This window comes from Desarmillaria tabescens, assembly GCF_030435595.1.
Source record: "Desarmillaria tabescens strain CCBAS 213 chromosome Unknown EV420scaffold_11, whole genome shotgun sequence".
Taxonomy (NCBI): domain Eukaryota; kingdom Fungi; phylum Basidiomycota; class Agaricomycetes; order Agaricales; family Physalacriaceae; genus Desarmillaria; species Desarmillaria tabescens.
The window spans coordinates 175,375-201,880 of NW_026848310.1; the positions used below are offsets into that span (position 1 = coordinate 175,375).

At 49.2% G+C, this 26,506-nt stretch overlaps 11 protein-coding genes across 11 annotated transcripts; 8 read left to right on the forward strand and 3 right to left on the reverse strand.

Moving 5' to 3' along the window:
* Positions 1–16: 16 nt before the first annotated feature.
* Positions 17–1,409, forward strand: EV420DRAFT_1529348 (uncharacterized protein). The gene is made up of 4 exons (XM_060472543.1): positions 17–275; positions 328–586; positions 640–860; positions 922–1,409. The coding sequence occupies exons 1-4, from the start codon at positions 24–26 to the stop codon at positions 1,396–1,398; spliced, it is 1,209 nt and encodes a 402-aa protein (XP_060332849.1). The 5' UTR covers positions 17–23; the 3' UTR covers positions 1,399–1,409.
* On the reverse strand, positions 1,265–2,397 carry EV420DRAFT_168198 (uncharacterized protein). Its single transcript, XM_060479222.1, has 3 exons — positions 1,985–2,397; positions 1,493–1,933; positions 1,265–1,441 (listed from the first exon to the last, which is right to left on the reverse strand). Exons 1-3 carry the CDS (start codon positions 2,354–2,356, stop codon positions 1,427–1,429), a joined length of 828 nt encoding a protein of 275 aa, XP_060332850.1. The 5' UTR covers positions 2,357–2,397; the 3' UTR covers positions 1,265–1,426.
* A 1-nt stretch (position 2,398) lies between these two features.
* EV420DRAFT_168167 (uncharacterized protein) lies at positions 2,399–3,472 on the forward strand. The gene is made up of 3 exons (XM_060479220.1): positions 2,399–2,707; positions 2,760–3,112; positions 3,172–3,472. The coding sequence occupies exons 1-3, from the start codon at positions 2,560–2,562 to the stop codon at positions 3,241–3,243; spliced, it is 573 nt and encodes a 190-aa protein (XP_060332851.1). The 5' UTR covers positions 2,399–2,559; the 3' UTR covers positions 3,244–3,472.
* Positions 3,225–3,611, reverse strand: EV420DRAFT_168176 (uncharacterized protein). Its single transcript, XM_060479221.1, has one exon. It carries the CDS (start codon positions 3,519–3,521, stop codon positions 3,306–3,308), a length of 216 nt encoding a protein of 71 aa, XP_060332852.1. The 5' UTR covers positions 3,522–3,611; the 3' UTR covers positions 3,225–3,305.
* EV420DRAFT_168103 (uncharacterized protein) lies at positions 3,423–5,326 on the forward strand. The gene is made up of 5 exons (XM_060479214.1): positions 3,423–3,703; positions 3,767–4,328; positions 4,381–4,452; positions 4,505–4,937; positions 4,996–5,326. The coding sequence occupies exons 1-5, from the start codon at positions 3,701–3,703 to the stop codon at positions 5,222–5,224; spliced, it is 1,299 nt and encodes a 432-aa protein (XP_060332853.1). The 5' UTR covers positions 3,423–3,700; the 3' UTR covers positions 5,225–5,326.
* A 1,953-nt stretch (positions 5,327–7,279) lies between these two features.
* Positions 7,280–8,016, forward strand: EV420DRAFT_1529356 (uncharacterized protein). Its single transcript, XM_060472544.1, has 3 exons — positions 7,280–7,513; positions 7,569–7,686; positions 7,736–8,016. The coding sequence occupies exons 2-3, from the start codon at positions 7,573–7,575 to the stop codon at positions 7,925–7,927; spliced, it is 306 nt and encodes a 101-aa protein (XP_060332854.1). The 5' UTR covers positions 7,280–7,513; positions 7,569–7,572; the 3' UTR covers positions 7,928–8,016.
* Positions 8,017–9,186: 1,170 nt separating this feature from the next.
* On the forward strand, positions 9,187–11,422 carry EV420DRAFT_1266749 (uncharacterized protein; the record flags this gene model as incomplete). Its single annotated transcript, XM_060467349.1, has 15 exons — positions 9,187–9,301; positions 9,361–9,572; positions 9,627–9,807; positions 9,854–9,880; positions 9,938–10,096; positions 10,143–10,167; positions 10,219–10,247; positions 10,297–10,319; positions 10,370–10,513; positions 10,565–10,643; positions 10,694–10,731; positions 10,781–10,927; positions 10,979–11,021; positions 11,075–11,106; positions 11,162–11,422. 15 exons carry the CDS (start codon positions 9,187–9,189, stop codon positions 11,420–11,422), a joined length of 1,515 nt encoding a protein of 504 aa, XP_060332855.1.
* A 717-nt stretch (positions 11,423–12,139) lies between these two features.
* Positions 12,140–13,035, forward strand: EV420DRAFT_1529362 (uncharacterized protein; the record flags this gene model as incomplete). The annotated part of the gene is made up of 3 exons (XM_060472545.1): positions 12,140–12,637; positions 12,696–12,850; positions 12,901–13,035. A coding segment is annotated over one exon (396 nt), but the record flags the coding sequence as incomplete, so codon positions are not given.
* Positions 13,036–14,077: 1,042 nt separating this feature from the next.
* On the forward strand, positions 14,078–17,907 carry EV420DRAFT_1640463 (uncharacterized protein; the record flags this gene model as incomplete). Its single annotated transcript, XM_060477105.1, has 7 exons — positions 14,078–14,400; positions 14,454–14,770; positions 14,862–15,526; positions 15,580–15,694; positions 15,765–17,080; positions 17,135–17,296; positions 17,350–17,907. The coding sequence occupies 7 exons, from the start codon at positions 14,078–14,080 to the stop codon at positions 17,905–17,907; spliced, it is 3,456 nt and encodes a 1,151-aa protein (XP_060332857.1).
* A 2,036-nt stretch (positions 17,908–19,943) lies between these two features.
* Positions 19,944–24,713, forward strand: EV420DRAFT_1477834 (DUF221-domain-containing protein; the record flags this gene model as incomplete). The annotated part of the gene is made up of 21 exons (XM_060469447.1): positions 19,944–20,045; positions 20,192–20,378; positions 20,543–20,869; positions 20,987–21,174; positions 21,233–21,367; positions 21,414–21,554; positions 21,617–21,728; positions 21,777–21,845; positions 21,900–21,963; positions 22,017–22,088; positions 22,138–22,209; positions 22,266–22,275; positions 22,337–22,480; positions 22,533–22,602; positions 22,660–23,048; positions 23,101–23,698; positions 24,031–24,127; positions 24,248–24,371; positions 24,429–24,493; positions 24,543–24,636; positions 24,690–24,713. The coding sequence occupies 21 exons, from the start codon at positions 19,944–19,946 to the stop codon at positions 24,711–24,713; spliced, it is 3,084 nt and encodes a 1,027-aa protein (XP_060332858.1).
* Positions 24,714–24,954: 241 nt separating this feature from the next.
* On the reverse strand, positions 24,955–26,314 carry EV420DRAFT_1762297 (uncharacterized protein). The gene is made up of 3 exons (XM_060480695.1): positions 25,730–26,314; positions 25,204–25,680; positions 24,955–25,152 (listed from the first exon to the last, which is right to left on the reverse strand). Exons 1-3 carry the CDS (start codon positions 25,956–25,958, stop codon positions 25,148–25,150), a joined length of 711 nt encoding a protein of 236 aa, XP_060332859.1. The 5' UTR covers positions 25,959–26,314; the 3' UTR covers positions 24,955–25,147.
* Positions 26,315–26,506: the final 192 nt, after the last annotated feature.

The following is a 26,506-nucleotide window of genomic DNA, read 5'->3' on the forward strand; positions in this document are numbered from 1 at the left end:
CCAAGTTCCCACGGTATGGTCCTATGCTCCGTTCACGTCTCGTTGACCGTGGTGTCTGTTCGTCGCGCCGGTACAGCGTAGTCGCCAATAGTAGCAGGGAGCCCAGCTTGAAGCTCCAGCTCCACAGACAGGCTTGGTCGTTGCTACGTTCGCCGGATGAGCGGAGCGCCGTCGTAAAGTCATGGAAGTTTTTCGATTCAATGGCAGAGGCCTACGCACTCCTTCGCGCCGTAGAGGAGAAATACGGTCCTATTCATGAGTATTGGTTCCAAAAGGTGGGTTTTCTGTTGTTTCGTTGCTTGGCCACTTAATGTGTATCGATGCTAGGACCAAGAAGATCCTTCAAAATATACTTCTGTCATTCGCGTGCAGTTTAAAAATGCAGAATCTTTGCGGGATCTCTCGTTCTCTCCCAAGCCGCTGCATGTTGTCGCTCCAGTGGTCCCGGTACGTCCTGGAGGCATTGGCCTGGATGATTTGAAGGGCCTCCTCGCGCCCCGAGCACAGAAGCCCACGGATGGAACGGAGTCGTTGCCTGATATTGGAGAAAGCGAGAAAATCATAGATGCCAGCATCTCCAAGGCCGGTATGTTTATCTTGCCTTCCCCTGGTTCACCCAGACTCATACATGGTCTGCAGCCCAGCCATTATATACGAGCGGAATTTCGATAAACCGAAGAATCATACCTCGGAATATCAAGGCTATCCATGACTGGGGAGGCTTTTTCCCTCTGGAGCCGCTGCCTGAGGGTGCCCCGTTAACGACTGATCACCCTCACATGCGGATTGCTCTGCAACGATGGACGCATGATATGCATTGGCGACCGTCGTCGAATTCCGAGAAACCTGACGCGCAGAATGTAACGCCTCATAGTGGCTACACACGAACGACGCGTCGGGAGGCTCCACCTATTCCCTAAGGCGTCATCTTCCGAGGAAGAGCCACAGGAATCTCCTCCCCTCCCTTCCCCTTCGTCCCGGCCTGTACCTGCTCCTGTGGTCCGGAAGTCTCGCGAACCATGGGATCCTATCCTAGATCCCTTACCGCAACCTACGGTGACAGCGGAAGCAGCACCGCCGACAGAAACAGCTGCACTACCCATCCAGCCCTCACCGCCAGTCCGAAAAACGCCTCTCGCCTCCGTCAGCCTACCTAACGCTGCAGATATCCCGTATATCGACCTTCCACCCGTAGTGACGAGGAAAGATAGAAAGGCTCAGTTGTTGGCCGCGCAACAGGCCATAAATCCGACCCCAAAGGCCCCCAAGGTCTCTCCACAGCCAGTGAAGAAGCCAAAGAAAAAGAAGGAGAAATCTGTTGTCGAGGAGGGTCCACCACCAAAGGAAGGCGTTATTGAGAGACTGAAAAAGACGTTCTTTGGTTCATGGTTTAGTTAATGTAGATGCATTAATCCATTAAATTATTCTACCCATCTCCCTGCTTCATCAAATCGTTGAGTATCCGGACGACCTGGCCCATGCCTAGTCTGACTTTCTCCTGCTCGCCAGTCTTGACGAGCTTCATCAACCGGCTCTCAAACTTATCGGGGTGAAAGCGCAGGTACGTCTCCCGGAGCTTGTCCTTCCTCTCCTTCTTCGCCTCTTCTGAGAAAAGAAAGAAGGGATACCGCCTCTGGAGTAAGGTCCTCGACTGCCACGGACGAGCGTGGCGCCATGACGGGCCACGGAATATCGTCAAAGTGGAGATTAGCGGGAGGCAGAGAGAGGAGCTCCTTCCACCGAGATTCGTATTCTTGTCGCGCATGCTCCCGTCGCCGGATATCTCTATCCTTCCTCCTTTGCCGACGTTCTTCCTCCGCCTGGCGCTCGAGTCGCCGGCTCTCTTCCTTAGCAGCCTTCTCTCGAGCACGTCGGGCATGCCTTCTCTGCCTTGCGACGGCGTGCTTCTTCGTATTCCTGAGCATGGGCTTTCCTGTTATTCAATGTCAGTGTTGATTCGTGGATACTAGGCATTCTGACGAACCTGTACATCCCAGCCCTGATCCACTTCTGCGTATTCCTCATCATCCATGTACCTAGGATCGAGTTTCATGAAGTCGCCATCGTCGTCGTAGACGGGCCTCGTCGAGTCGCCGCCCCATCTCTTTGGGATGTGTGCAAAGTCGTTGAACCGCGCCTCTAGTGAGTCCAGCCGTTCGTCGTCGGCGAACGCCATGGACATTCTCTCGCGGAATCGCTGCTCTTCTAGCTCAGCTTGGATGGCATCGTAGTCGGGTTCGTAGGACGGCCCGTCGTCAGCAGTCGCCTCTTTGCGTTTGTGTTGCTTCTTCTGCCGTTTGCGTTCTCGATGAGCAGCTTGCTCCTCTGGAGTACGCTTGAGGTGCAACTTGGGCATACAAGAAAGGGAGAGATTGATCGAACTAATAAATACAAGTACAAAGAGACACTACGACTTTGTGGGCTCCGGTTCCTCTTCATCGTCCGACTCCTCAAGTACCGATGAAAAATGCACAATCTCAGGATATATAATGTTCTCGTGCCACCAGTGCCTCCACTTTAGCGCATCCTTGACGGGCATAAAGGCACTCCCGTCGACCAATGTCCTGTTTCGCTTCATGGGGACAATCAGCACTTGTTCTATCAGATACCGGACATGGACGTGGTGCGCCATCTCAGGCTGCATCTCGCTCAAGTGCTTCTGCATTCCCAATAGGAGCTTGTACGCCTCGTCAAGTTCCTGTCTTCGGTAGGCGTTTTCGTTCGCATGGTACTCAAGCTGTCTTGCTGTACTTTCATAGCCTTGGGCTTTGGGAGAGTCTTCTGGGGATGGTTCGTCGACTTGGCCTACTGCATGCGCTGTTCGGGCGGGAGGCGCCTCTGCCTTGGAGGGCTCGTCGGACTTGGCGGCCACCCGGCGACGTTCTGTAGGAAGATCAGAATTCAGGACGTGCGACGAGCTGAGATTACTGACTTGCTGGGGGCGCAGGAGCTTTCTCCTTCTTTGCATTTGCAGGCGTCTTCTTGGCTTGTGACGGCTCTTCGGTGGCGCCACCTCTCTTTCGCTTGTTCGCATTGGATTTGGCAGGTTGTTCCTTGGGTTTGCTCTTTGCAGTGGCAAGGCTTATGGATGCTCAGGAAAAAGTTCAACAGAGTAAGACGAACCACTCACGATAGAGCCAATAAATTGCTGATGATAACTTTTGTACCCAGGTTAGCCCGAATTCCGTGTTCCTTGGTGTAAAATATGGGATGTCAACAGTGCCAAGATCAATCAAGGACTAACTTTTGCGAGAGCCTGAAGCTCTTGTCTAGTCAAGGACTCGAGATGATCTTGGGTGAGTTTCTTAGGCATAATTTCGATGCAGAAGTTTGTGGGGGTAAGTGAAGGGAAGTATAATGTGGTCTGGCATTTGAGTCTTTGTTTTAATTATTTCAGCAAAGGCCCGACCGATACGGTGGTTCAAGGTAAAAACAAAGGAACGGCTATCACGAGGCGCGGCCAAAACGATCGAAACAATGCAAGAACAAAAGACCTGTATTGTTCGCTGAACGTGGACCATCCTTATCTTTAGGATTATAATAAAATGGAAACGATTTTCAAACCAAGTTATTAGTTTGTCTTTGCTCTTATATCTGGACCTTGCTGCCTGCGACGCATTGCATTTTGAACCTCCTCGTCCTACTACCACACAATATTCCGTTATTTTCTAACCACTATCCACCATCAACATATCACTAAATGGTCAGGGTGTGCTTAGCAGCTCGTTGTGACCATACCATTCCTCACCCAACGTTCATTTTGCAGGCTAGAATTGGACGAGCAGCAATCGAGAGAGGGGCGGCTCTACGTGCCGCATCTCGACGATCTCCCGAACTGAAGTCACCCAGCCCTAAACGTCCGCAGAGGTCAAGGGCTGGGGCAGCTAAGGCTAAAGTCGAGGCAGTTGAGGAGAGCGTCGAATCCTCCACCAAACGACTTGCCGGCTCACGCACAGCTTCCGCGGCATCCAAGAACTCCAAGGCTTCGGGAAAGGCAACCGCTACTAAAGACATGGGGCCTCGAAAGCATGCCCCTCTCCGGGGCAGTGCCGTTGAGGAGTCTGTTGGTGATTCTCCTTCGGTGCCTGTGCGACGTTCCAGGGCGGTATCTGTCAGGACCAGGACCGTCGTCGAGGAGAGCTCGACGGCCAAAGCTCCGCCCCGCGCGCCGGCGCTGGATAAGGGCAAGGGAAAACAGAAACGGGCTGAGCGTCTGGGCAAGGGCAAGGGAAAGCTCATCAAAGTTATCGAGGAGAGCGACGGCGTCTCAGCGGAAGATGAAGAGCGGGCCGCCGAATCAGCTGTCCCCACTGAAATTGTGGACGAAAGTATGTGCATTGGGTCTGTTCTATCTGATCTGCATCTAACCGCCCGTACTAGGCGAAAATACTGTCAACATTTCTGACAAGAAAGCGGATGAAGAAAAGGCGGAAGAACCTAAAGACTCAGAAGGTGAGGAGACACGTTCCTTTTCTTCGAAGAGCTTGTCCTGAAGATTCGGTAGATGATGAAGTCCTCGACCCCAGCAAGATAATCCCCATCATGAACACCCTAGTCAAAGAGGACATTGCCGATCTAGGGATGATCCATCAACTCCAGAACTCCGTTACCCGACTCACTGAAGAAGCTAACAACATACTCTGTGCCTGTCGCAAGGAGACGGCGTTCCGTACTCGCTTAGAGGCGTACTTGCGATACTGCGTTTTCAACAATAATCTGGATTCGAAGAATGGATGGGTGACGATCCAAGAGAAGGGGAGGCTTGACAATGGGTGGACTGCGGAGGAGATGTGGAGCGGCGGAGGGGTCCTCGTCGTGTACGGTCCGGATTTTGAACTGCTTGCGACTGAGAGTGAGGAAGACGAATTGTTCTGGGTGCTTGATGATGAGGAAATTCAGGAGAGCATAGATAGGGAGTTGCCTTCAGATGATGAGGAGTGAGTTTTTTTGTGCAAGTTGTTTTTGGTTTTTTTTTTTTTGATATCGTATTGGCAGGTCTGAGGGTTCGGGTGAAAATGCGGGCGGGAAAGAAGGAGAGGAGGGAAAGGAAGGGGAGGAGGGAGAATGGGGCGGAGAGGAGGGAGATGGGGAAGACATGTCAGGAGATGAGGAAAACGGGTCGGATGCCGAGCCTGCTAGCCAGCCGTCGTCGCCTTCGCGGAAGCGTCCTCGCAATGACAATGAGGAGGTTGTAACGCCTTCAGCTCGTCGTATCAGAGTATGATACGTAAGGTCCTCTACTACGTGCTAGGGACCATCTTGTATTCGCCATTTTTATTTAAATAATTTATTCAAGTGCTGCAGGCAGTCACTCGGTGGTTCAGCGTCCCAGTCGTGTTTGTATCCAACAGCAAGGTAGTACTTGGCACTAAGAATGTAACTGAAGCGCTAGGATAGTTCATTGAGAACTTGGGGGCGTTCACAAGGAAGGGGTGCCGCGTGCCCCAAGGACAACCCCGGAATTTGAGGAAGGGGAAGGGGATGAAGGAGAGTTGAGGGGAATTCGAAGATTCAGAAGACGACATAAATAACCTTCAGGAAACTTGAACTAATTACTGCATGAGAACCAAACCAGTGACACGCCGTACTATGCAGACGCTCGCTAAACCCACCGCCAACCGCCTAACAGCAGACTCTGAAAAACAGCCTGGACAGAGAGCATACAAACACCTCAAGAGGTTACCGGTGCATTCAAAGTTCAAAAAAAGTAAGATTCCGCAATCATTTCGACATGAAATGGTGCTGTGATGGGAGAGCTCTTTCTAAAACCAACACCTGGCAATAGCGGCGGCGGCAATGAAACTATCGATATTGCGTTATCCGTATTAGATTCGTCTGAAGTGGGTAGATCCGCTACACGCTTTGCCAGTTTGACAATCATAAATCGCTTTGCGAGTGTTGTGAGAAGCCAAGTTTGTCCTGCCTAGCCTCTATGTCGGGGATTAGTAGTGAGTTTGATGCAGCGTTCAGTTAGAATGGAGTGGACAACTCATTTAGCCAATCGTCGACAGTAAGCCGACGAAGGCGTGTGTCAAGGACAGCGGGGCCCACATAAGTATTGGGTCGGTGGCGGCGAGCCTGTGAAGGGAGAACGAATGGTTCATCGCGCTCAAGAGCGAGAAACGGTTGGCAAAGGAGGTCATTCTGAGAAACGAGTTCCGTAGGTCGAGCGTCTTCTGCGTTTTTAGACATTTTTGAGAGATAAGAAGGCGACGAAGGGGGCATAGACACTGCAACGACGAGAGATAATTTTATAGGCAAGAGTGGTAGACCGTAGTCTGTCAAAAAATATTTGCCGGTGATAGTCATGATACTCTTTGGGATTATTTGTGGTGATTGAACTTGAAGGAAGAGTCTATGACAGCAGTAGGGTTCCGTAAGAAATGTCGGAATTTTAAACATCGTGTTTATAACATGGTTTATAACCTGTTTCAAACACGAGGGGGAAAAGTGGGTATGTTAACAATTGTTAACATTTATGACCTTGTAACAGCATTTAAAGGCAGAAATTTGCCCTCTGCCCACCTCTCCAGTGCTTATAGTGGCTGGACATCATATTCGCTGACATTCTGGACAGAATTCTGACAGGTTTGGCTGGTTTTGTCACAAATCTGCCGGAAAATAGCGGATATGCCCATATATATACAATTATCTTAACTAATGTAATCACATGGCCAGCAGTCTGCGAGCTTGGATTGGGCCTTACACTACTTCCCTGGCATTATACAAGGACGTCAAATCCACGGGGATGAATACTACATGCAACCAGGTTATAAACATGGTAAATATCTCATTTCTAACGTGTAACTAACATTTTTTACCAATATGTTTGAAATATGTTTGAAACCTCGGTTTAAAATGTCCAAATTAGGAAGGATGTTTATAACCGGTTTTAAACCCGGACCCATAATTTCTTACGGAACCCTAGATAGCAGCAGTGGCAGATGTTGGCCTTCCAGGGCCGAGTAACAGTTTCTCTAGATAGACACAGAGCCAGGTATTTCTGTCATAACTCCTACAGCTCGAGGAATTCCCAAAATCCATCAAAGGCGGCAAAGTTACCGTCAGTTTCGTTCCTCGACGGCTACAGAAATCTCGAATGGTGATGGTCTGGTAGTCGATTGGAAAATTAACTGTGAATCACAGAAAAAAAGGTAGAAAATGCTCCTGCACAGGCTTGGTAGAAAATTTCGTGAATTGCTAGAGGCTGAGACGGAAGACAGTGGAGGGTCGTGCGGAGCGATGTCTCGTCCGGCGAATAGGCCCGATTGCCGGGATTCAACCTTCCTTCTTTCTCTCACTGACATGGAGTCGCATTCAACCACAGGATTGGCTAGTACAAGCTCTGACTCGAGCAATTCTAATACGTCTGAATCTGGAGATCATCCCATAGCTGCAGAATTCAGGAAGTGGCAGGTGTGAACTCCCACTATTAACAGTTCCAGATTCTAAGTACTAGACACTCTATTCCAACGCTGCACCCCGAATGACGGAAGACTTGTTCGATTTCACGGTAAGATCCATCCGCTTTGTACATGAAATAATCGCTGATTGGAATGCTCCTCTAGGTGGATGAAGCTACCAGAAAACAGCGGGAACAAGCTTACTTGGATGCAGTCGAAGCTGCTACGAAGGATATTAACCGAGACTTTAGGAAGTGGTGTGAGGATCATGAAGAAGAGCTTGGTGAGTTCTGAATGGTTCTATACTCGACATTTATTCATGTTCTAATTAGCAGCGTGGTCGGAGACCTGGGCATACCATGAAGACGACATCGACTTTATGGATCTATGCCATTAGGTATTCCCCCGGCCCTGCTCTCCCTATCGCCTTGTTTTGTATGATCTCCCGGTACTCCAATCAATGTTTTCTTGTCACCATAGTTGCATTCTGTAATTCGATGTTCTATATTTCAAGCATCCTTTGAACAACATTAGGCCACGGATGGACACTAGGGTGCCATGCCATGACGAGACTTTATAGCCTTTACCTATGTTTACATCCATGCCACGGGCCAAATGGTTCTCAACTATGAGAATTAGTTTCTTCTGGCATGCAGGCGACAGAGTACAACTAAACTGAGGTCATCGACTCTGGTCTTCTACCACCCAGCAAGATTACCATTGGACCGACCTTCCCGCTTGGTTCGGCTCTAGTGTCAGTGTCTGTACGTCTCGTTGTTTCATGGGCCCAAGCGCAGCCGCGTGCACGATAAACTTACTCTTCGCGATGAGCGGTGCTTGTATCCCTTAACCCCCGTTTTTACGAAAAAGCATGCCTGTCTGATTGTACTTGGTTTCCGTGTTTTCTATGAGCTGCCGTTGTGTTTTGTATCTTATTGACTACTGCTGTCCTGTACTTTAATCTTCTTCTCGCTCGCCCTGAGGCATGTCTGACTTTCTTATTATTATGTCTTTCACCGTCACTCTTGGCGCACATTTCTTATTACTCTCCTATTCCAAGAGTCACCCTCAATATGTGTTTATTATCCGTCTATCTACATGCGAGAGTAGGTTAGTCGGCGGTTCCGTGTCATGTCTGTATCCAACATGAGGTAGACACACGGCACCGGTAGGCTTGAGCTGGTCCATTAGCGCTGTCGAGGATATCCAATCCTTCAGCGCAATCTCATTTTAGCGCCTATACGAGCGCTACTGTATCTTCAAATTGATAACTGACTCTAATTTGCAACAAATTCCGAGCAGAGTGATTTATGCTTGGCGACCACGTGTACGCCGCTAAATGATGGACCAGGCGCTTGGAACTCACGATGATGGCCATTTTTTCCAAGCACAGCAACTTACTCCTTCCAAGGCTTTCTAGACCGCAGCGACGTTCACCAATCTTTTACCTTCAATGTCCTTAGCTTTTTCTGCCCGTAATCTGTTTCGTGCGCGTGCTGGTCACATATCTGCTTTTTTGCCCAGATTTTATTCTCAAAGTCAGAATACACGTCCGAAGAGCTCGCCTTCGGTAAAAGTAACTCCAAAAGGCCCGCCTAGTGCGGTTCCTGGGCGTCAAGTGCCACCGGCGCGTCATGAAGTCCAGGAGGGCAATGCAGCACTAAATGTCCCGTTCAATCCTCCTGGAGGAGGCGGCGGAGGGGGTGTAGGGGGCACAAGCGTATTTGCATTTACGAACAACGCATTCTTGGATGCAGCACTGACGACGGTGATTGGGCTGGGTATGGGTGAGTACCTTATTCTATCAAAGTATATATCTTTGTCTTATGTGCAAACAGTTTTCCTTGGCGGTGTAGGATACTTGAAGTGGTACAAATGGAATGTTTTGCACAAGGCGCGTAACTTTCTACGCGACACCGATTTGATCTTTCTTTTACACTTACACAGATTGAGAAAGCCTTTCAGCCTGGCTATGATCCCGCACTTGAAGTGGCGACTTGTCATAACAAGAGTAGTGTACTCGAAGAGGGTGGTGATGGCCCGGACGACGTTGACATAAATTCGGACATCCCGTGGACGCAGCACCTCCGACGGAAAGAACAAGATCGGATAGACAAGATCGTCCAGGGAGCAGAACCCGGACATTATTTTGTGCTTCTCGGGCCAAAGGTGCGGTGGTCAATTTATAATGCATTTGACTGCGTTTCATTGAACCGGCTATAGGGCTCGGGAAAGGGCACTATGATTTTCGATTCAATGGCTGCTATCCAGGCTGATGGTGTCGCTATGTGTGATGCTCACCCTGACCTGGAGGTCTTCCGTCTTCGTTTGGGCAAGGCGTTGAACTATGAATACAATGAAGATTCACAGACTGGCTTGTTCCAGAGACGCGACCCTCGTGAAGGTAAGCAGCCGACAAGTTCATAGTCCCGATTCCAACATAATTCCAGGCGGACCTGCGCTCGATATTGAGAGAGGTAAGCACGATAGATGGAACCCTCCTGAGAATGTTCTAATACCTTTGTGTTTCGCAGCTTTGAATAAGCTAGAGAAAGTCGCCCTCAAAGTCGCCGGCGAGAAGGGCAGGCCCTTGGTCCTGATAATTAACAATGTGCATTACCTGAAAAACGACGATGACGGGCGGAACGTTTTACTTCAGCTGCAACAAAAGGCTGAGTCCTGGGCTGCCAGCGGTGAGCACTTTGTTGGTTGTCGCTTGCTGTTCTCAATTCTCTCCAGGAATCTTGACTCTTGTGTTTAGCACGTAAGTCCGCAACTGACGATAATATGCCTCTCGACTAAGATCAACATACAGGGATGATTTCTGGCCTTTTTATGTCATGCGTATGTTCATAATACACCTACAAAAGCCCCTTGGTCTGACTACCAGCAGGAAAAAGCGCCAGTAGGATGCATGTTTGTGACTGGTTGCCTTTCAATGTTCATTCCTAATGAGAGGTCGATAGGTTCTGTCAATCTACGACCTCAACATGAAGGAGGCGCTGCATGCTTGTACCCGTATGAGAATAGACCTAGGTCTGAAGGTGAAAAGCCAAGTCGTTCAGGACGCTGTATCAATCGTTGGAGGCCGCCTTTCCTACCTAAACAAGGTACAATAATCAGTCGTCACTACATTGAGCTACCCTCACATTCCTCCGAAGATTTCGAAATCTAGAGATATGCTCGACATGGCAAGCCAACTTCTCTCAATTGAGAAGGCCTGGTTGTTGAGTCAGATAGGTCAGCTTGTTCAAATCTTAGTTATAATCTAAAAACTCATGTTTGTACAGGTCTGATAACTGATTGTGATGACGATGTTATGGACGAGGTAGAGTGGTCTGCCCGGCTTTCAAGGGCCTTTTTGAGATTGTTTCCAGCAAAAATGGAGTTCATGCTCTTGGTTACTGCTACAAGAATTCGTCAAGCTCAGGCAAGAACAAGAACGGGAGCTAGAGGAAGCTCGTAGAGCTGGCACCTCTGAGATACAATCAGAGGCAGAGTTACCTCTACCTGTGATTCCTTATGTGAGCGTCGTTCCATTTTGCGTTTACTGACATATGCTTATACCGCCACAGTGGAAATGCCGACAGATCATGACAAGAGCAGACTTTTTGGAAGGTGTGTGATGCTGCTGGTACACTTGGTCCGTGTCTGACCCGGACCACCAACAGACCTAGACCGAAAGAACATCATTGCTATTGATGTAAGTGACTTACAAAACCGGGGGATTCGCGGCGTCTCTGACTGCTCCTTGTTAGGTCAACCACGACGTACGACCTGACTCGATGCTCATCCTTCACGCGGCAAGGCAAATGGTGGAGCAAGAAGAGTTTGAAGACACGCTCAACAACGTTCGCGACCGGATCGATGAAATTGAAAGCCTTCACCGGACAAGAGAACTGACTGTGAGTATAGTGCTTTTAACCTCTTCTTTTCTGCTCGCTGACAAGCTCGCCAGTTCAAGGACCTTGACAAGGGTGACAAAATTAACCTTACGGTGGATAAAACAGGCGAAATAGAACGTAATGTATAGCAGCAGTTGTACTTTAGGTCCCTGTTTTATAGGAATCTTTCGCTATATCGCTCTTCCCTGGATGTCGTTCGGCAACATGCACTACAAGCGATCAACGGGATGATTCACATCAGGAGCAGCCATTGCGAAATTTTTCTGGGAATCTGTATCAGGAAATTTCCTTGGTAGCCGTGGTGTCCTTGGGGCTGGGAACTGTTGATTCTGGAACTTCGTGCTACCGAAAAGCAAACTCCTACGATGGACGCTCAAAGGCTCAATCAAACCGTATCATGCGCTGTAGAAGGGGAGTCAGGGACGACATTGCTATATATTTCATTCAGCGAAAACGAGTATCGATACCTAGCGATACATGCATCAAAATCACGGCACCCCCTTCAACGCCGTGTGTATTCTCTTTGATTTTCGGTGATACGTGTCTGGACCTAAGTACTCCTTAAAGTCATGCACTTGTACCTAGATTTAACATCTTACAAGAGGTTCGGGTTTGAAGGTAAAGTGCTTCTCATCCTGGAGCGGCGGAACTGTTGTATTCGATGGAATCAGCTTCAGTATTAGAGCTTTCTAGTAGTCTTTGTATTCTGGTCTCGAGGCAACAGGGAAATTGAACGTTCGAGCATTCACAATTGTGACAAGGACAAGAACGTTGACGGACATTGCCGTTTCCGGAGCGTGAACCCGGCTAAAAGACTGGCAACGTTTTTGTCCTTATACCGGTACCACCACGACCCGTCACATAAAATACGATAGCAGAAGACGACACGAAGCCTCCGCCACCCACCCCACCTCCATCGTACTCTCAGTCTACCTCGACTAGTGTCACGGTCGTCGAACATCCTGGGCCCCTACCCAGCGGTCTTGCGAGCACAGTCGCGGCCACGTCGACGGCGCCATTTCCATCAATGTTCACCCCGCCGAACGTGCAGCGTTCGCATCATGTGCAGCATTCTCGCTTTGGGCCTACCCCGCCACAGGAGTTGCACCTCCCGTACGCGTATTATGATCCGAGGTCGGAGTACTCGGTCGCCATGGCTGACCACCGTGCAAGGATGAGATTCCTTGGTGCAGTTTTATATGCAGCTGGCGTTTGGGTTCTCTTTGGTGTTTTGGCGGGATGGTGGGGACAGGCGTGGAGTGAGTGACTGGGTCGTCTCGTATGGGTGGTGTATTTTTAGATGGATATCATGGGCGAGGGTAAATTCTGGTTGGTTTCATCTGATTCATTCTGGACCTGGGTTTCTGACATTCATTTTGTGTTCCAGGTATATTATATTTCATCTTTCACGACATGCTTGCATTTGGACTGTATCACTATAATTCTACATGGGGACTTGTAATATGCGTACTAATGCCGGACTTCCTTTCCACAAACTTGAAGCTCATTCAAAAATAATGGCTGTCAGTTGACATTTCAAAGGTACTCTTACTGGATTGTGATTATATGTATGCTCACGTCAGGTTTTTTAGGTTTCTACAGCATGTAATTTAACGGTTTAGCTGTACAGAGGCTGTTAATATCGCCCGTTCTTCTCGTTGTTCAATACAACAACTATCTACAGCATATCACTCGCCCCATATAAGCCTTACCGCCCCAAGAATGTACAGTCTATAAGTTCGAGGTAGGGTATTTGAATGGCGAGTATTCCCTGAAAGTCTTCTATGTCGTCCGGATTGCAACGTTGAATGGATTTACTTTAGGCCGCTCCTCGTTCACCTGCGTCGAGTCGGGCGACATCACGATTCTCTCGCGCAACGCTTGCGAACATGGACTGCGGCTCCACCTGTTAGATATGTGCGAAATCGGCATTCTACTGAAGTTTATTCTCATTCCCCTGAAACTTGTCGCAATTTGACGTCTCTTTCACTATTGTTTTTCCGTAGCCGACCGCAGACTTTGTTCTCGAAGTCGTCTCGATGATTTCTACAGACCATGACATCACCTGTCCGACTAACGCAGTCAACTGGACGTCCTTCACGGAATCACAGCCTACCCCCTGTGCAAGGTTTATCATTCTCCCTTTCGACGAGGCGTCGGCGATACGTGAGAAGGCCATTCCGTGAACAAATATGGTGCCGTACTTTCACCCAGAACCGCAATTGAAATCGATAACAATACCTCTGCTACCCTGTCACCGAATAACAACCGCCGGAATCCAGAAGGATGTCCGGCCCCAAAGGCTTTTGGCGAGCCATCGCGTGTGTATCGCGTGCAACTGATGTGGGCAGATTTCTTGGTAAGGTTTCATTCTCTTTTCAACCATGACTTTCATGAACTCTTTCTCTCGAAAACGACAATTTTCTCATTGGCTGACGCTGCGCTTACAAAGTCAAACAGTTCCTACTGCATCAGGCGAACAAAGAATCAACTGATGGGTTTGGATAGGGAACAAAAGGAGGATATGAATGTGGGTGGGCAGCAGTTACGCAAATAAGAGGCGAGACCTTGTGGGTACGAGACAATGTCTTGGTGGTCAAACAATGGGAACATGAACCGAAGGGCGGAGGTCACGGTGCGTCTCTCTGTACACGCTTTGTAGTGGCGAACTGCCATTGGCCAGGGTGAGCCCGGATCACATGAATCAGGTTTGTCTTTGTTTGGGTTTTGGTTTACATCGCCTAAAAAGGAAGTGGTCAATGCGTGGTAATGGATGGAAATGGGAAGAAGCGAAATCCGGAGGGGAAATTCGGCCTCGTCCGCTTGTTACCTTCCAACCCATCACCCTCTTCGATCGCACATATCCCCCTTTCCCCGACCCAATTCCGTCGCCGTCGCCGTCAACGACCTCAAACACCCTTTGCTTATCGTCGACATCGTGCCCAACGTCGTCGACGACATTCTGCTCCACTTTTTTCCGCCGTCGTTGGCCCCAATTTGGCCCTGTACGCGTCGCGCATTCCGTACACCGCGCCCATCGTTCATCCCATCGCCGCCCACTGTATTCATATCTATCTTGCGTCACCTCATCTGTGTTTTGCCCTCTCCCCTTCCATCCTGCTCTCTGATTTGTTGATGTGCTGAGTGTCCTTCATTTCCCCCCCTTGCTGCCCATTTTTGTCACATCCCATTATCTGCCCATCCTGGCGTCTTCGACCCCCCTTCTACCCACCTCTGCTCACCAAGCGGACGAGGACTTTATCAACAAGTCCCTCCTAGATTCACTTGACGCTCAGGCAGACGCTGAGCCCATTGCGTCGTCTGACTCGGACCACGCTGCAGGGCCTTCCTACGGTTCTGCCTCTAACACATCCTCAGAAGGCTCATCATCTGTTCCCTATCACATGCATATCCAATCCCAGCAGTCCATCGTATCTCGTTCAGACTCGCCGCCCGACAACGGTGCCCATCCCATGCTTCACCATATTCAATCTCAGGAAACATTGTACAATCTGCAACCTTCGCAAAACGGCATGTACACCACTGGCCATAGTAGCCATATACACTCCCAACTCTGACTATCCCGTCGACATCGATCCCCAGAAGCAGCTCGCATCAAAAATCAACGACCCCCCTCCTTCCTTCAGATCACCCTTCAGCAGTTTTACCAGCGCTGCTCGCTCTCGGCACCACAACGCGCCTTCCATGCTCGCCTCTCCCACCTCGTATCGTGACCCATCGACTTTTTACCCATCTGCTGCGGACATGTATCCTCAACAAATAACGTCGCCCACCCATGTCCACATGCAAGCGTTCGAGCCCCGGGGTAGTTTTGACTTTTCTGGCACCCAGACGATAAACAGTGTGCCCAAGGCGTCTTTCAATGTTGTTGACCATCAGTTTACCAACGGGCATTCTTCTCTTCTTCCCCCGCACAAATCCCAACCGCATAATCAACAGTCGCAGCTTAATGGCTACGGCAGTCAGTACATGAACGGCATTCATTTGTCGTCACAAACGCCATATGGTCCTCACATTCCATCTGGTCCGGCTACATCCTTAGTCAACGGAAACGTTGTCGGTGGTGCGGGTGGATCTGCAGTTCTATCAGGCGCCGGTAACATGCTCATCAACAGCTCCGGTGCACCCTCTGGTCCGGTCCAGCAGCAAGAGGACATTTCCACTATCTTCGTTGTTGGTTTCCCCGATGATATGCAGGTGTGTACTTTTTCGGCTTACGTGGCAGGATAATTGACTGATCTGCTTTTTAGGAGCGAGAGTTCCAAAATATGTTTACTTTCTCTCCCGGGTTTGAGGCTGCCACTCTCAAAATTCCCAACAAAGAGTATACGTCATATGGCGGCATTAACGGGGTCGGCTCAGCGGGTCTGCGCACCACCTGCTGGTTCGAATTATGCTCAAGCCTTTAATGGCTCTAATGATCCATATAACCTAGTTACCGTTAATCAGGGCGGTGTCGTTGTCGATGGCGGGCGTGACGGCATGTCCTCTTGGCCTGCACCCTCCGTCGATGACAGTGGTAGCGGTCAGTTCATGACTGGTGCCGGCCTCAGCATGCCACCCCGGAAGCAAATCATTGGCTTTGCGAAGTTCAGGACTCGGGAAGAGGCACTGTCTGCCCGAGATCTGCTACAGGGTCGAAGAGTTGACATCGAGAAGGGCGCTGTCTTGAAAGCTGAGATGGCAAAGAAGAACCTGCACACGAAGAGAGGAGTAGGCCCCATTCCCAGTGGCTTAGGAGGTGCCAGCGCTTCTGCCAATGCTATCGGTCAAGGAATGATTGGTGTTGGTGCACCTGGCATGAACGGTCTTCAGACATCGCTGATCAACGGCGCCAGTGCCGGGCTCCTTGGAGGCGTTGGCTCCAATGATATGTATGGTATCGGAGCCGAAGCTCTTAGTGTCAGAGAACGAGAGTATCCTGGTGGCCCTCTCAGGTCGCAATGGCGAGATCATGTTACAGACATGAACGGTGTCATTCGAGACGGCAGAGATGATGAAGAACGCAAGCGGGAGAGAGAGGTAGCTGCCCTCAATGCCATGGGTCTTGGTCCCACGCACCGTAGCGGCCCAGAGCGAGACGATGATGCCAGAGAATGGAAGAGACGCGAGAAGGAGATGCGACTGAGAACCGGAAATGTGACTGCTTATGATGCTTTCCACTCAGTGCCCCCTGGAATTTCACGACAGTCGTCCACCAATACAGGCCTGTTATCCTCTGGAGAGCTACCCGCCGGCGCGACAGGCGGTCCGAGTCCCGTCGCCAGTGGAAACGGTTACCAAATGATGTCTCTTGCTGCTCTTCAATCCTTCCAACAACCGGATGACGTTTCTATTGGACCGTGGGATAACATCCGAAGGACTGGTAGCTCTGCTATTCCAATCAGACCACCTTCGTCATCCCAGCGGTCATCCTCGCCTACAGATCCCGCCTCTGTGTCGGGCTCTTCGGTCCCATTTTCCGAAGGTCCTCGTCCATATTCGCCGTCTCGCGAAGCTTTTGTTGCCTCATATCGTCATGATCCCACTGAGCCACGATCCCAAACGGATTCTCGCTCTTCGAGCACGAATGGTGGGTCGCAGAGTGGCAGAAGCTCGGGTAATGCTACTACAGATGAGGATATGTCGCGAGCAGTTGGAAACCTAGATGTGGGTACGCATCAAGGAAATACTTCTCCGCAGTTGCCATCCCCTGCATCAGGGGCTAGTTCTGGTGGTAGTACAAGAAATGGCGTAGATCAGAACCCTCCTGTGAGTTATATTAAAGGTTCATCGCATGAGCTGGGTCCCTCATTTCAAATTTAGATCAATACGTTGTATGTTGGCAATTTACCGATATCACCTCTGCCGCTCGGTTGCCCTCCTGATGCGCTGGAGGAATCTTTACGAGAGCTGTTCTCGTCACAGCCTGGGTACCGGCGATTGTCATTTAAACAAAAGAACTCCGGGCCCATGTGTTTCGTGGAGGTAATTCATTTGCCCGCTATTACCGTGTAGATTCTGATTACTCTTCCATACAGTTTGAAGATGTTAATCACGCAGCGAAGGCACTAAACGAACTGTATGGCCACCCTCTGGGAGGTTTGGTCAAAGGTGGGGGGATTCGATTGTCGTACAGCAAGAATCCTCTTGGTGTTCGTACGCCTACTAGTGCCACTGGTGGTGGGTCTATGCTACAGCAGCAGCAACAATCGCAACCCTATTCGGGAGGGGCGTATAACTGCCAGGGTGACGAACGGCCGAGCGTTTCCAAGCGGGATACGGTCTTATCGCCCCCACCCCATCACTCACATGGTTACCTCGCGTCACCTCCTCCCCCGCGATTCTTCTCGAGCTCGCCTTCGTCGATGGCATTTGGTGGATCAGCGTCGTCACGCGCTGGTACGTACGGGTATGCCTTGACGTCTTCCACCACCTCAGGGAGTTCAGCCTTCTCGCCTTTTGGCGTGTCTCCTTCTATGCATAATATACCCGATCACAGTCTTCCTGATCAGCAGCAAGACCATCATTCTCATCATTTCATTCCACGAGCATTGTCACCCGGTGTCCATAGCATAGAACCCGCCCGAGCAGTATAAGTGGATGGCAAGTTTTGACTTCGACACGCATTTCGCATCTGACACGCAATATTATTTCTCGCAATTTTCCACCGATGTACCAATGAGCCACGTTTCAGTCCTTAACGCATTCTACAATCCAATCACACGTTTTATTCTTTTTGGTTCTGCTCTCCGCCGCTCTCATCCTTTCAGGACTGTTTCATCTGTCGCAAGCCCATCATATATATCGCTCGCCACTCACCTCTCACTATTTCGTTCTTCGACAATCATCACTACCAATCATATATTGCTCTCACTTTTCTTTTCATTGTCATACACAGTACTTCATCCTCATATATTCCACTACTGTCTTCGTTGCAATATCCACTATATAGTTGTTACTGCTCTTGTTGTCTGTCTTTCTTCATCCATCTCCCTTGCATCATGCACGCTGTTTATTTAGGGCCGCTGTGGGACGCAGCAAGGTCTAAATGGTCATGTATATTATGGTCTGCAAATCTATAGCAATCCTCGCGAACCTCGATTTAGACAATTACCTTCACGCTTCTAGTTGGGGCCGAGTCTTCATCGTCAGCGTCGCTGATGGTTCGGACGTATTGTCCTGGTAAGTCAAATTCTTTAGTTCCAAGTTAGCTTCGCCGAACCTCAAGGAAAGCGCCAACACGTCTCTGACTTCCTGTCGGAATTCCGTGTTGGTCCTTCATCTGTGTCTAGCGCTCAGTGTCATTTCTACTCATACGAACTTCTTCGCGCTGCCAGCGTGAAACAACAGCCTTTATAGGATTAATATATGTCACTTGTAAGGGGACCGAAGAGTAGGAGGCACGAAGAGCGCTTCATCATGTTTGCAGGTGTCCGTTGCAGTATGAAGGTTTTGTGTGATTGTTGCCTGTTAGCTCTGTATTCTGACTGATGCCCAACGTCACTAGGACCATCTTTCTTCTGCTGTACTTGTCCCCGGTCGGTTCTGGGTCGGTTCTGACCCATCTCGCTGCGCTAGTGGAATGTACATCGCCCAACCTGTTCATTACTCAATGGAAATCGCTCTTTCCTGCGGCTTATCATATGGAGAACTGGTTATGCACTGCTGGAAAGGCTGTGTTCTTGATATCCGACATACCCCCGCGAATGCACGTTCATTCCCATTGGATCTGACTTCCTATCTGCACCACCCGCAACATGTGATGTCCGCTTCTTCAACTAGTTTACCTGTTCATTGGCATCTGTTATGGGACGACAGAATGACATTTCAAGCGAATAGATTTCGGAGTTCAATTTCATGATAGATCTTGTTCTGGATGGTTCGCAAGATGAAGGCATTCTGTGCTTGTTATGTTACGCGTAACTGCGGCCGTAGGCGTATTAGTCTGCACTCCACGAGCCCCAAGAATGCGTGATTCAAGGTGAAATAAAAGGTGGTACAATGACCCTGATGGGAAAAGATGGTCAGTGAAACGTCAAGAAGCCTAGAAAACGTAGGAGATCTGCCAAAGAAAATCGCTTGGACGTAGTAAATGCGGTCAGAAAATGCGATCCTCGCCTGCTTGCTAACCTTACCCTGCAATTCCTTGTTTTCCCTCGAATGTGAACGCGCGAGTCTTTACGACGTTATTTTCTGTAACAATAGAAGTGCCACGGGTCTTGTGGGGAGTTCCTGACATGCCGCATTGGTCATTTTCCTCCGTTTCCTGAGCGTCTGTATTCCTTGACGAGTGCGATGAGATGCAGTGCAAATAATATAGATAGCCTCGCATGTAGTTTCTATCTTTAAGTATGCGATTCGCTTTGCTGTCAGGATACTCAGTCGAGTCGGAAGTCGGAAAGACAAATAAGGCATGGACTGACGGCATGCGTAGCCACCGGACTGGCCCCCGCCAACAATTCTCTTCCTTGTCCTACCAGGCGACCTCAAGACTCACTATCCTACCTACCCTCCTTATTCACGATTCAGTCTTCTTCTTGAAGCGATATATCCACGTCTGCCGTCCTGCAGGCCTACGCTCTTCACGACCAACTATTTGCTTAATTTCTTGAACGACCGTTGCTGAGAGAAAATGGGCGGTCTCGATAATGCAGGAGACATCCTCAATACGAATTCGCGGACGCTGGCGCCCGCTGCCGTTGGCTCTCAGGTGGTGTTGATGAGTATCGTTTCAGTGTGTATCCTATCTTACCGACCAACACTACATCATTAATATGTAACCAGACTGTTACTGTCCTTGCCTTCAACTTTTTACGTCCCAAAAACAAGGCAGGTATTCCTCGCAATCATCCTTAACATGCGCCCATTATTTCCTTCTAGATTATCTATGAGCCAAAGGTCAAGTATCATGTCGGAAACAAGCCCCCACCTCGTATAAATGACTCTGTCTTGTTCGGTTGGCTTCCCCCGCTACTCCACACGAAAGAACCTGAGCTTGTCGAAAAAATCGGTCTTGATGCCGTCACCTTCCTTCGTTTCCTGCGACTCCTGCGCTGGCTCTTTACTGGTGTCGCCGTTATGACCTGCGGCATTCTCATCCCTATCAACGTCGTTTACAACCTTAGGAAGGTCGACTCCGGCAATCGCTGATGTCCTGAGTATGTTGACGATTCCGAGACGTATCTGGCAACCTCCTCTTCGTCCATGTTACGGTGTCCTACCTAATCACAGGCCTCATCATCTGGCTTGTTCACATCAACTGGACTCAAGTCGTACGATTGCGTCGGGAGTGGTACCGGTCTCCGGAATATCTCCAGTCTTTCTACGCTCGGACCCTCACCGTGAGGCATGTGCCAAAGAAGTACCAGTCGGATATGGGTATCAAGGACATCTTTGAATCCGTGCATGTTCCTTATCCTACGACTAGCGTTCACATAGGAAGGAGGGTCGGAAAGCTCCCAGAGTTGATTGATTATCACAACGACACTGTTAGGGAGCTGGAACAATACCTCGTCAAATACCTTGAAGGGTGGGAAGATAGGCAAGAGACGGCCAACTGTTAGAATTGGTGGCCATTGTGGTCTTGGTGGGCAAAAACATGACGCCATAGAGTTTTATACGTGAGTGGCTGTCTTTTGCGTCGGGTGCTAGTTCTTATCGATACATTCTGTATAGCGCAAAGCTCAAAGCGCACAGAGGCTGCCATAGAGGAATATCGCTCCCAGATAGACACTCGCAAAGCAGAAAACTATGGCTTTGCAAGTATGGCTGCGGTCCCTTACGCTCACATCGTGGCCAAGTTATTGAACGGCAAGCATCCTAAAGGAACAGACATCGAACTGGCTCCCAATCCCAAAGATATCGTGAGTCACGTTTCCTATTTTTTTTCCGGCAACGATACCTGACCACATCGAGTCGTAGATCTGGGAGAACATGAACAAGTCTGAAGGTGCACTGGCAAGGAAGAAGCTGACTGGATTTCTCTTTCTGGCCCTCGTATGTTTCTTCAACACGGTGCCCTTGTTCATCATATCGGTGTTGGCCAACTTGGACTCGGTAAGTAACATGGCTTAACGCTCTACTCGTTCTGACCGTTTTTTAGTTGACTGCATACGTAACATTTCTTGCAGAATGGTCGTCTTCTTCACCCACGTCCTTTGCTTTCGTTTCTGGTGTTCTTCCACCGGCTGTGTCCGGTCTTTTTGGGTTCTTTTTGCCTGTAATCATGAGATGGTTGACGCAGGTACGAGGCTGTACAAAAGCTGCCGTGTACATCTCCTGACCTTTTCTTCCTCCTTCTTCTAGTACATGGGTGCTCTCACGCACTCTAGACTTGACCGGGCTGTCGTCGCTCGCTACTTTGCTTTCTTGGTCATTTCGCAATTGATTATCTTCACGTTGATTGGTGTCATTTTTAGTGCGTTGTGCCATTTATATGCATCGACTTAAACTTATCTTCGTTCAGATTCGGTGAAGCAGATTGTGGCACAGATCGGGAAGAAGAGTTTCAATGAGATTATTAGCAATCTTGATAGTGAGTTCTATCTCTCCGGTGTACGCATCTATTCCTAATTTTTTCACTCTTTAGCCTTGCCCGATACCATTAACAGGACCTATATTGATCAAGCGTCTTACTGGCTGACATTCTTCCCGTACGTAGACTCCCCTGGGGCAGGTGCTCTCAAGCTGATTTAATAAATTACAGTTTACGTGGTTTCCTCGTAGTCTTCGATTTGGCCCAGATTATCAACTTGCTATGGTTGTCGTTCAAGACTCAGTGAGCGAAACTGCTGTTATTGTAATCTTGAACCCTTATCTCTTTTTAGTGTGTTTGGTCGTACTCCGCGTGACATCCGAGAGTGGACTCAGCCCCCCATCTTCCCGTATGCGGTGTACTAGTAGGTAGACTTCCTTTATTGGACTGACAGAGTACTGATGGTTGTATGCTCTCAAGTGGCAACACGGTGAGTTCTTATTTGTGTAGTAGGCACGTCTTGACTTCCCTTTATTGAACTATAACTTTAGCTGTTCATGGGTTCCGTCGGACTAGTGTTTGCTCCCCTCGCGCCGCTAGTGCCATTGGCTGCTGCTATCGTCTTTTGGATGAGCTCCTTTGTATACAAATATCAACTGATGTTTGTGTTCGTGAGTAAGGTTGAAACTGGTGGCGTAAGTGCATTTTAAAAAGTTCGTGACTCCTGCTTATCATTTAAATGTACAGCGAATGTGGAATGTTCTCATGAATCGGCTGTTATTTTGCGTCGCCCTCATGCAAGCCTTACTTATTTTGAGTAGGTTTTCTTTTTTTTTTACTGGTGCTCGGGTCGGTTTCTTATTAATCTGTGCAGCCATCGGTCTTCAATACGGTTTCAAGTCACTGCAATGGCTCATTACTATTCCTCCCATCATTATTGTCGCTGCGTACAAGATCTATGCCAACAAGGTGTTTGATAGCGCATTCCGTTACTACAATCCTTCGGAAGAGGAGCTTCGGCTGGCAAAGGTGCATTCAGAACGCGCTGATAACAAGGGCAACAAGCTAGGAAAACGCTTTGGACATCCCGCCCTTCATGCTGACTTGTTCACGCCAATGCTGCATGCGAACATGATGCCTCTGCTTGGTCAAGTGTATAAGGGTAAGATTGGTAGAGACCAAGCCAAGCTTGATGAATACGGCGGGCAGAAGATGGATGCACAGGTCGTCGAAGGTGGTATCCGGATTGCTGCCATTGATCAAGTAAGCATGTGTTGTATCGACATACCTTCTGGTAACTTACATCTATCCTTAGCGTGATCTCGAATATGACCCTGTCCAATACCAACGTGATCGCGGTGAACTGGACTGGGACGCCCGATCAATGAACTCCACTGTGATGTTGGATAACGGTCCTCCAAATCCTAACTTCTATGGCAGCAGTACAACGTTACTCAACAGCTACGATCGCGACCGGTATCTTGCTGGCGGAAGCAGTTCCACCCCACCTGCGGAAAACTTTGAGTTGACCACGATGGATTCTCCACGAGAGCCTCTCCTCAGTCCACGATCGCAGATGTACTATCAACAGCAGCAAGGCTACGATTCATCGCAGTCACTAGCGCCATCAATACCGCCGACAATGTACAATGATGGTGCTATGAGGGAGGCGCCAGTACATCGGCCACAGGGCTCACAGTCATCGTTCCACGCCGGAGTCCCTATGGATAGGACGATGAGCTCATTCCAGCAGGAGCGAAGCGGTAGCCCCTTTGTGGAGCGCCGTAGTGGCAGCCCATTGGATGACCGAACGGCCAGTCCCCGGCCATACGCAAACCAGCAACGGCAGTACTCTCATGATCGGGGTCCTTCTGGGGGTAGTGGCAACATGGCGGGCCGTGGCGCATATAGAGGTTGATGGGATATTCTATTTCTCTGTTATTGCTACCTATTGCGTTGCGTTACTTTCCTTCTTTCTTGTGCTGGGACGATGTAGGGGCAGTCGTCTAGCGCATTGGCCTTATATGTTGGATTTAGTTGATTCTGATGGACCATGTACTTACTACAGTAGGAGTATATTATTGTGATGGATGGACCCTTCTGGTACCGACAATTCACCTAATGTCTTCTGAGGATGCAATGGAAAAACCATTCACCCATTTATCTCAACATATGCTACCGTTTTGGTTCCCGGCAGGCCCCTATTGACGGGGGAAGTGAACGAGTTTGTGCTTGTTTGCATCAGAAGCCAATCGACGTTTTCGGCCGTCAACACATCCTCAAGGTCCTCAAAGTTCTCAAGGCGTCGGTACTCTTTTTTACAGCAAAATGGGCTCAACGAGGTGAGAGGTCCCTCTTGACGTCCCCGAGATGCTGCATCTGCGATTTGGAGCCTTTTGGATTGCTGGAAACGATGGATGGACGCCAACTTGAATGGATGACGCTTACGGTCTTTTTGACAGATTGTACTCCAAAGGTCGTGTCCTTGGACACAAGCGGGCCAAGCGCAACAGTCGTCCCAACACCTCCCTCCTTCAAATTGAGGGTGTCGCTACCAAGGAGGATGCCCAGTTCTACCTCGGAAAGGTACGCCTATCTAGTCGCTGAAATCATCCTGCGTACCGATGTGTTTTTTCTTTGTAGCGGGTTGCATATGTCTACAAGGCGAAGCGGGAAGTAAAGGGATCCAAAGTGCGAGTCATTTGGGGGTGCGTATATTGGTTTTCCGTTAGATAGCCTATTCAATTTCCTCGACAGACGAGTAACCCGGCCACATGGAAGCTCTGGTGTTGTAAAATCAAAATTCCGTTCCAACCTCCCTCCCCGCGCGTTCGGTGCTAGTGTTCGGGTGGTACGTCACTCGAAAATGCTCCTTTCTATCTCGTTTTGACTTGAGTTCCGTAGATGCTCTACCCCTCGACTATCTAGGTTATCCGTACTTTATGGGTATATGTATGGCACCTATGGCACTATCCTATCCGATTCACATAACGCAATATGACATGCTTGGGCAGATATACACACATTATACTGAGATCGACTGTGACCCGCTTTTGACCTTGTCGACCGCCAATGTTGTTTGAAACAGAAGACGTAAGAACGCCGTGTAACACATGCAAGGAGGTTTCCTCCCCTTGTAAGAATCTTATTTGCAAAGATGATTACTTTTGAATGCGTGATGCCTATAATTTCGAGGATCTGATTTACATGTTGGATTACAGTAAGATCGGCCATTATCCACTTCTCTTCTAACTATTCAGGGCAGTTACAACGGATTGAATTCTTTCCGGAGCGATTTCTCGTCCTCGCCAATGACTGATTGGAATAGGTGGTGAGTCATTCCAACGAGTGATAGCGTCGTATCATGCTAATTAATTTATCCTAAGCTTTAGACCATTGGAGAAGAAGTGTAACTCACAGTTTGAGGTCCTCATTGCATGCAGCTGCTGGTTTTTGACTGCTTCATCGTACACGGCAGACCAGTCCTTGCAAAGATAGAGATCGGGATAGCCAGTCGACGGCATCTCCATCAGACTTTCTACGGCAATATCACAGCGGCAAATGATCATTTGCCTCAAATAATTCACGCAATGGCGAATAACGGCGGGTGTTTCCTCCGATGGGAGTGGGTTATCGACGTCCTTCCATCTAGCCAAAAGACCATCGCGAATGATACCAAGGCAGCGGAGCTCATGAAACATAGATATCATGAAGGGTCGTTCAGAGCCCTGCTCTTCGAGATATATCAGGCCGTCGCCGGGAACCAGACTGTCCCACTCTGCCTTTGCAACGGAGCCGTGTATGCCATAATGAACTGAGTCTTCGAATGCCATTAAGATGGGGTCAAGGGCGGGTATCTGCCATGAATTAATAGCCTGCTCGTCGCTTTGAGTGTCTGATAGAAGCTGAGTTCACGAGTCCTTTCAGAGAAGGGGCAAACTTACTGTGAGTGCTCAGACGCAGTATTGAACGCTGAATCCAAATGATGCATTCTATTTGTAGGCCTATAGCTCCGCATATGACGACAAGGGTAGCAAGGCGCATCGGACTGCTCTGCTCAGTGAAGACACTACTGAGTCGCATTGCTTGAAGAACTGGAGGTACTCGAAATTTTTCGATACTCCGTAAGGCCAGATCCAACAGTGGAATATAGCCATCACGTTCGACAACCATATGCCTTTATCACAGCTTCCTCCTGTGTCTGGGGTCTTTGGGATCCACTCGATAGCCAACCCAAGTGGCTCGTGGATCTAAGCGCGCAGCTATGATGCCGTTCAGCCAATGACCGATCGACTTGGACGTAACATCAAAAGAATATCAGCATCAGTATCTGTATGCTAGGCGCGATAAGGAGGGAAATGATTCGCGATGAAGAGAAAATGAAGACGAGCGCTTGCACTATCTTGAAGTCTGACGTGGCCTATATCTGATCCATGCACCTGGTACCATGTGATGATGATTGGGAGCAGGGCAGGGCAGATGATTGGTGCAGATCAACTCTCAGGTGCGGTGGAGCAGGCCGTCCCATCATTTAATTTGAAATGCTATGATCATCACAGCCGAGAACTTGCGAAGGGATTCTTGAGGTGGGCCAGACGTTTCTATTCACGTTTCTTACTACGTATCACGGTGTTAGCAACGCATTAATCGCCAGCGTCCAGTATCCGACGTATCAATTGGGGATCACAGACGGTTTCTCTATAGTACCGGTCTTTCGTACC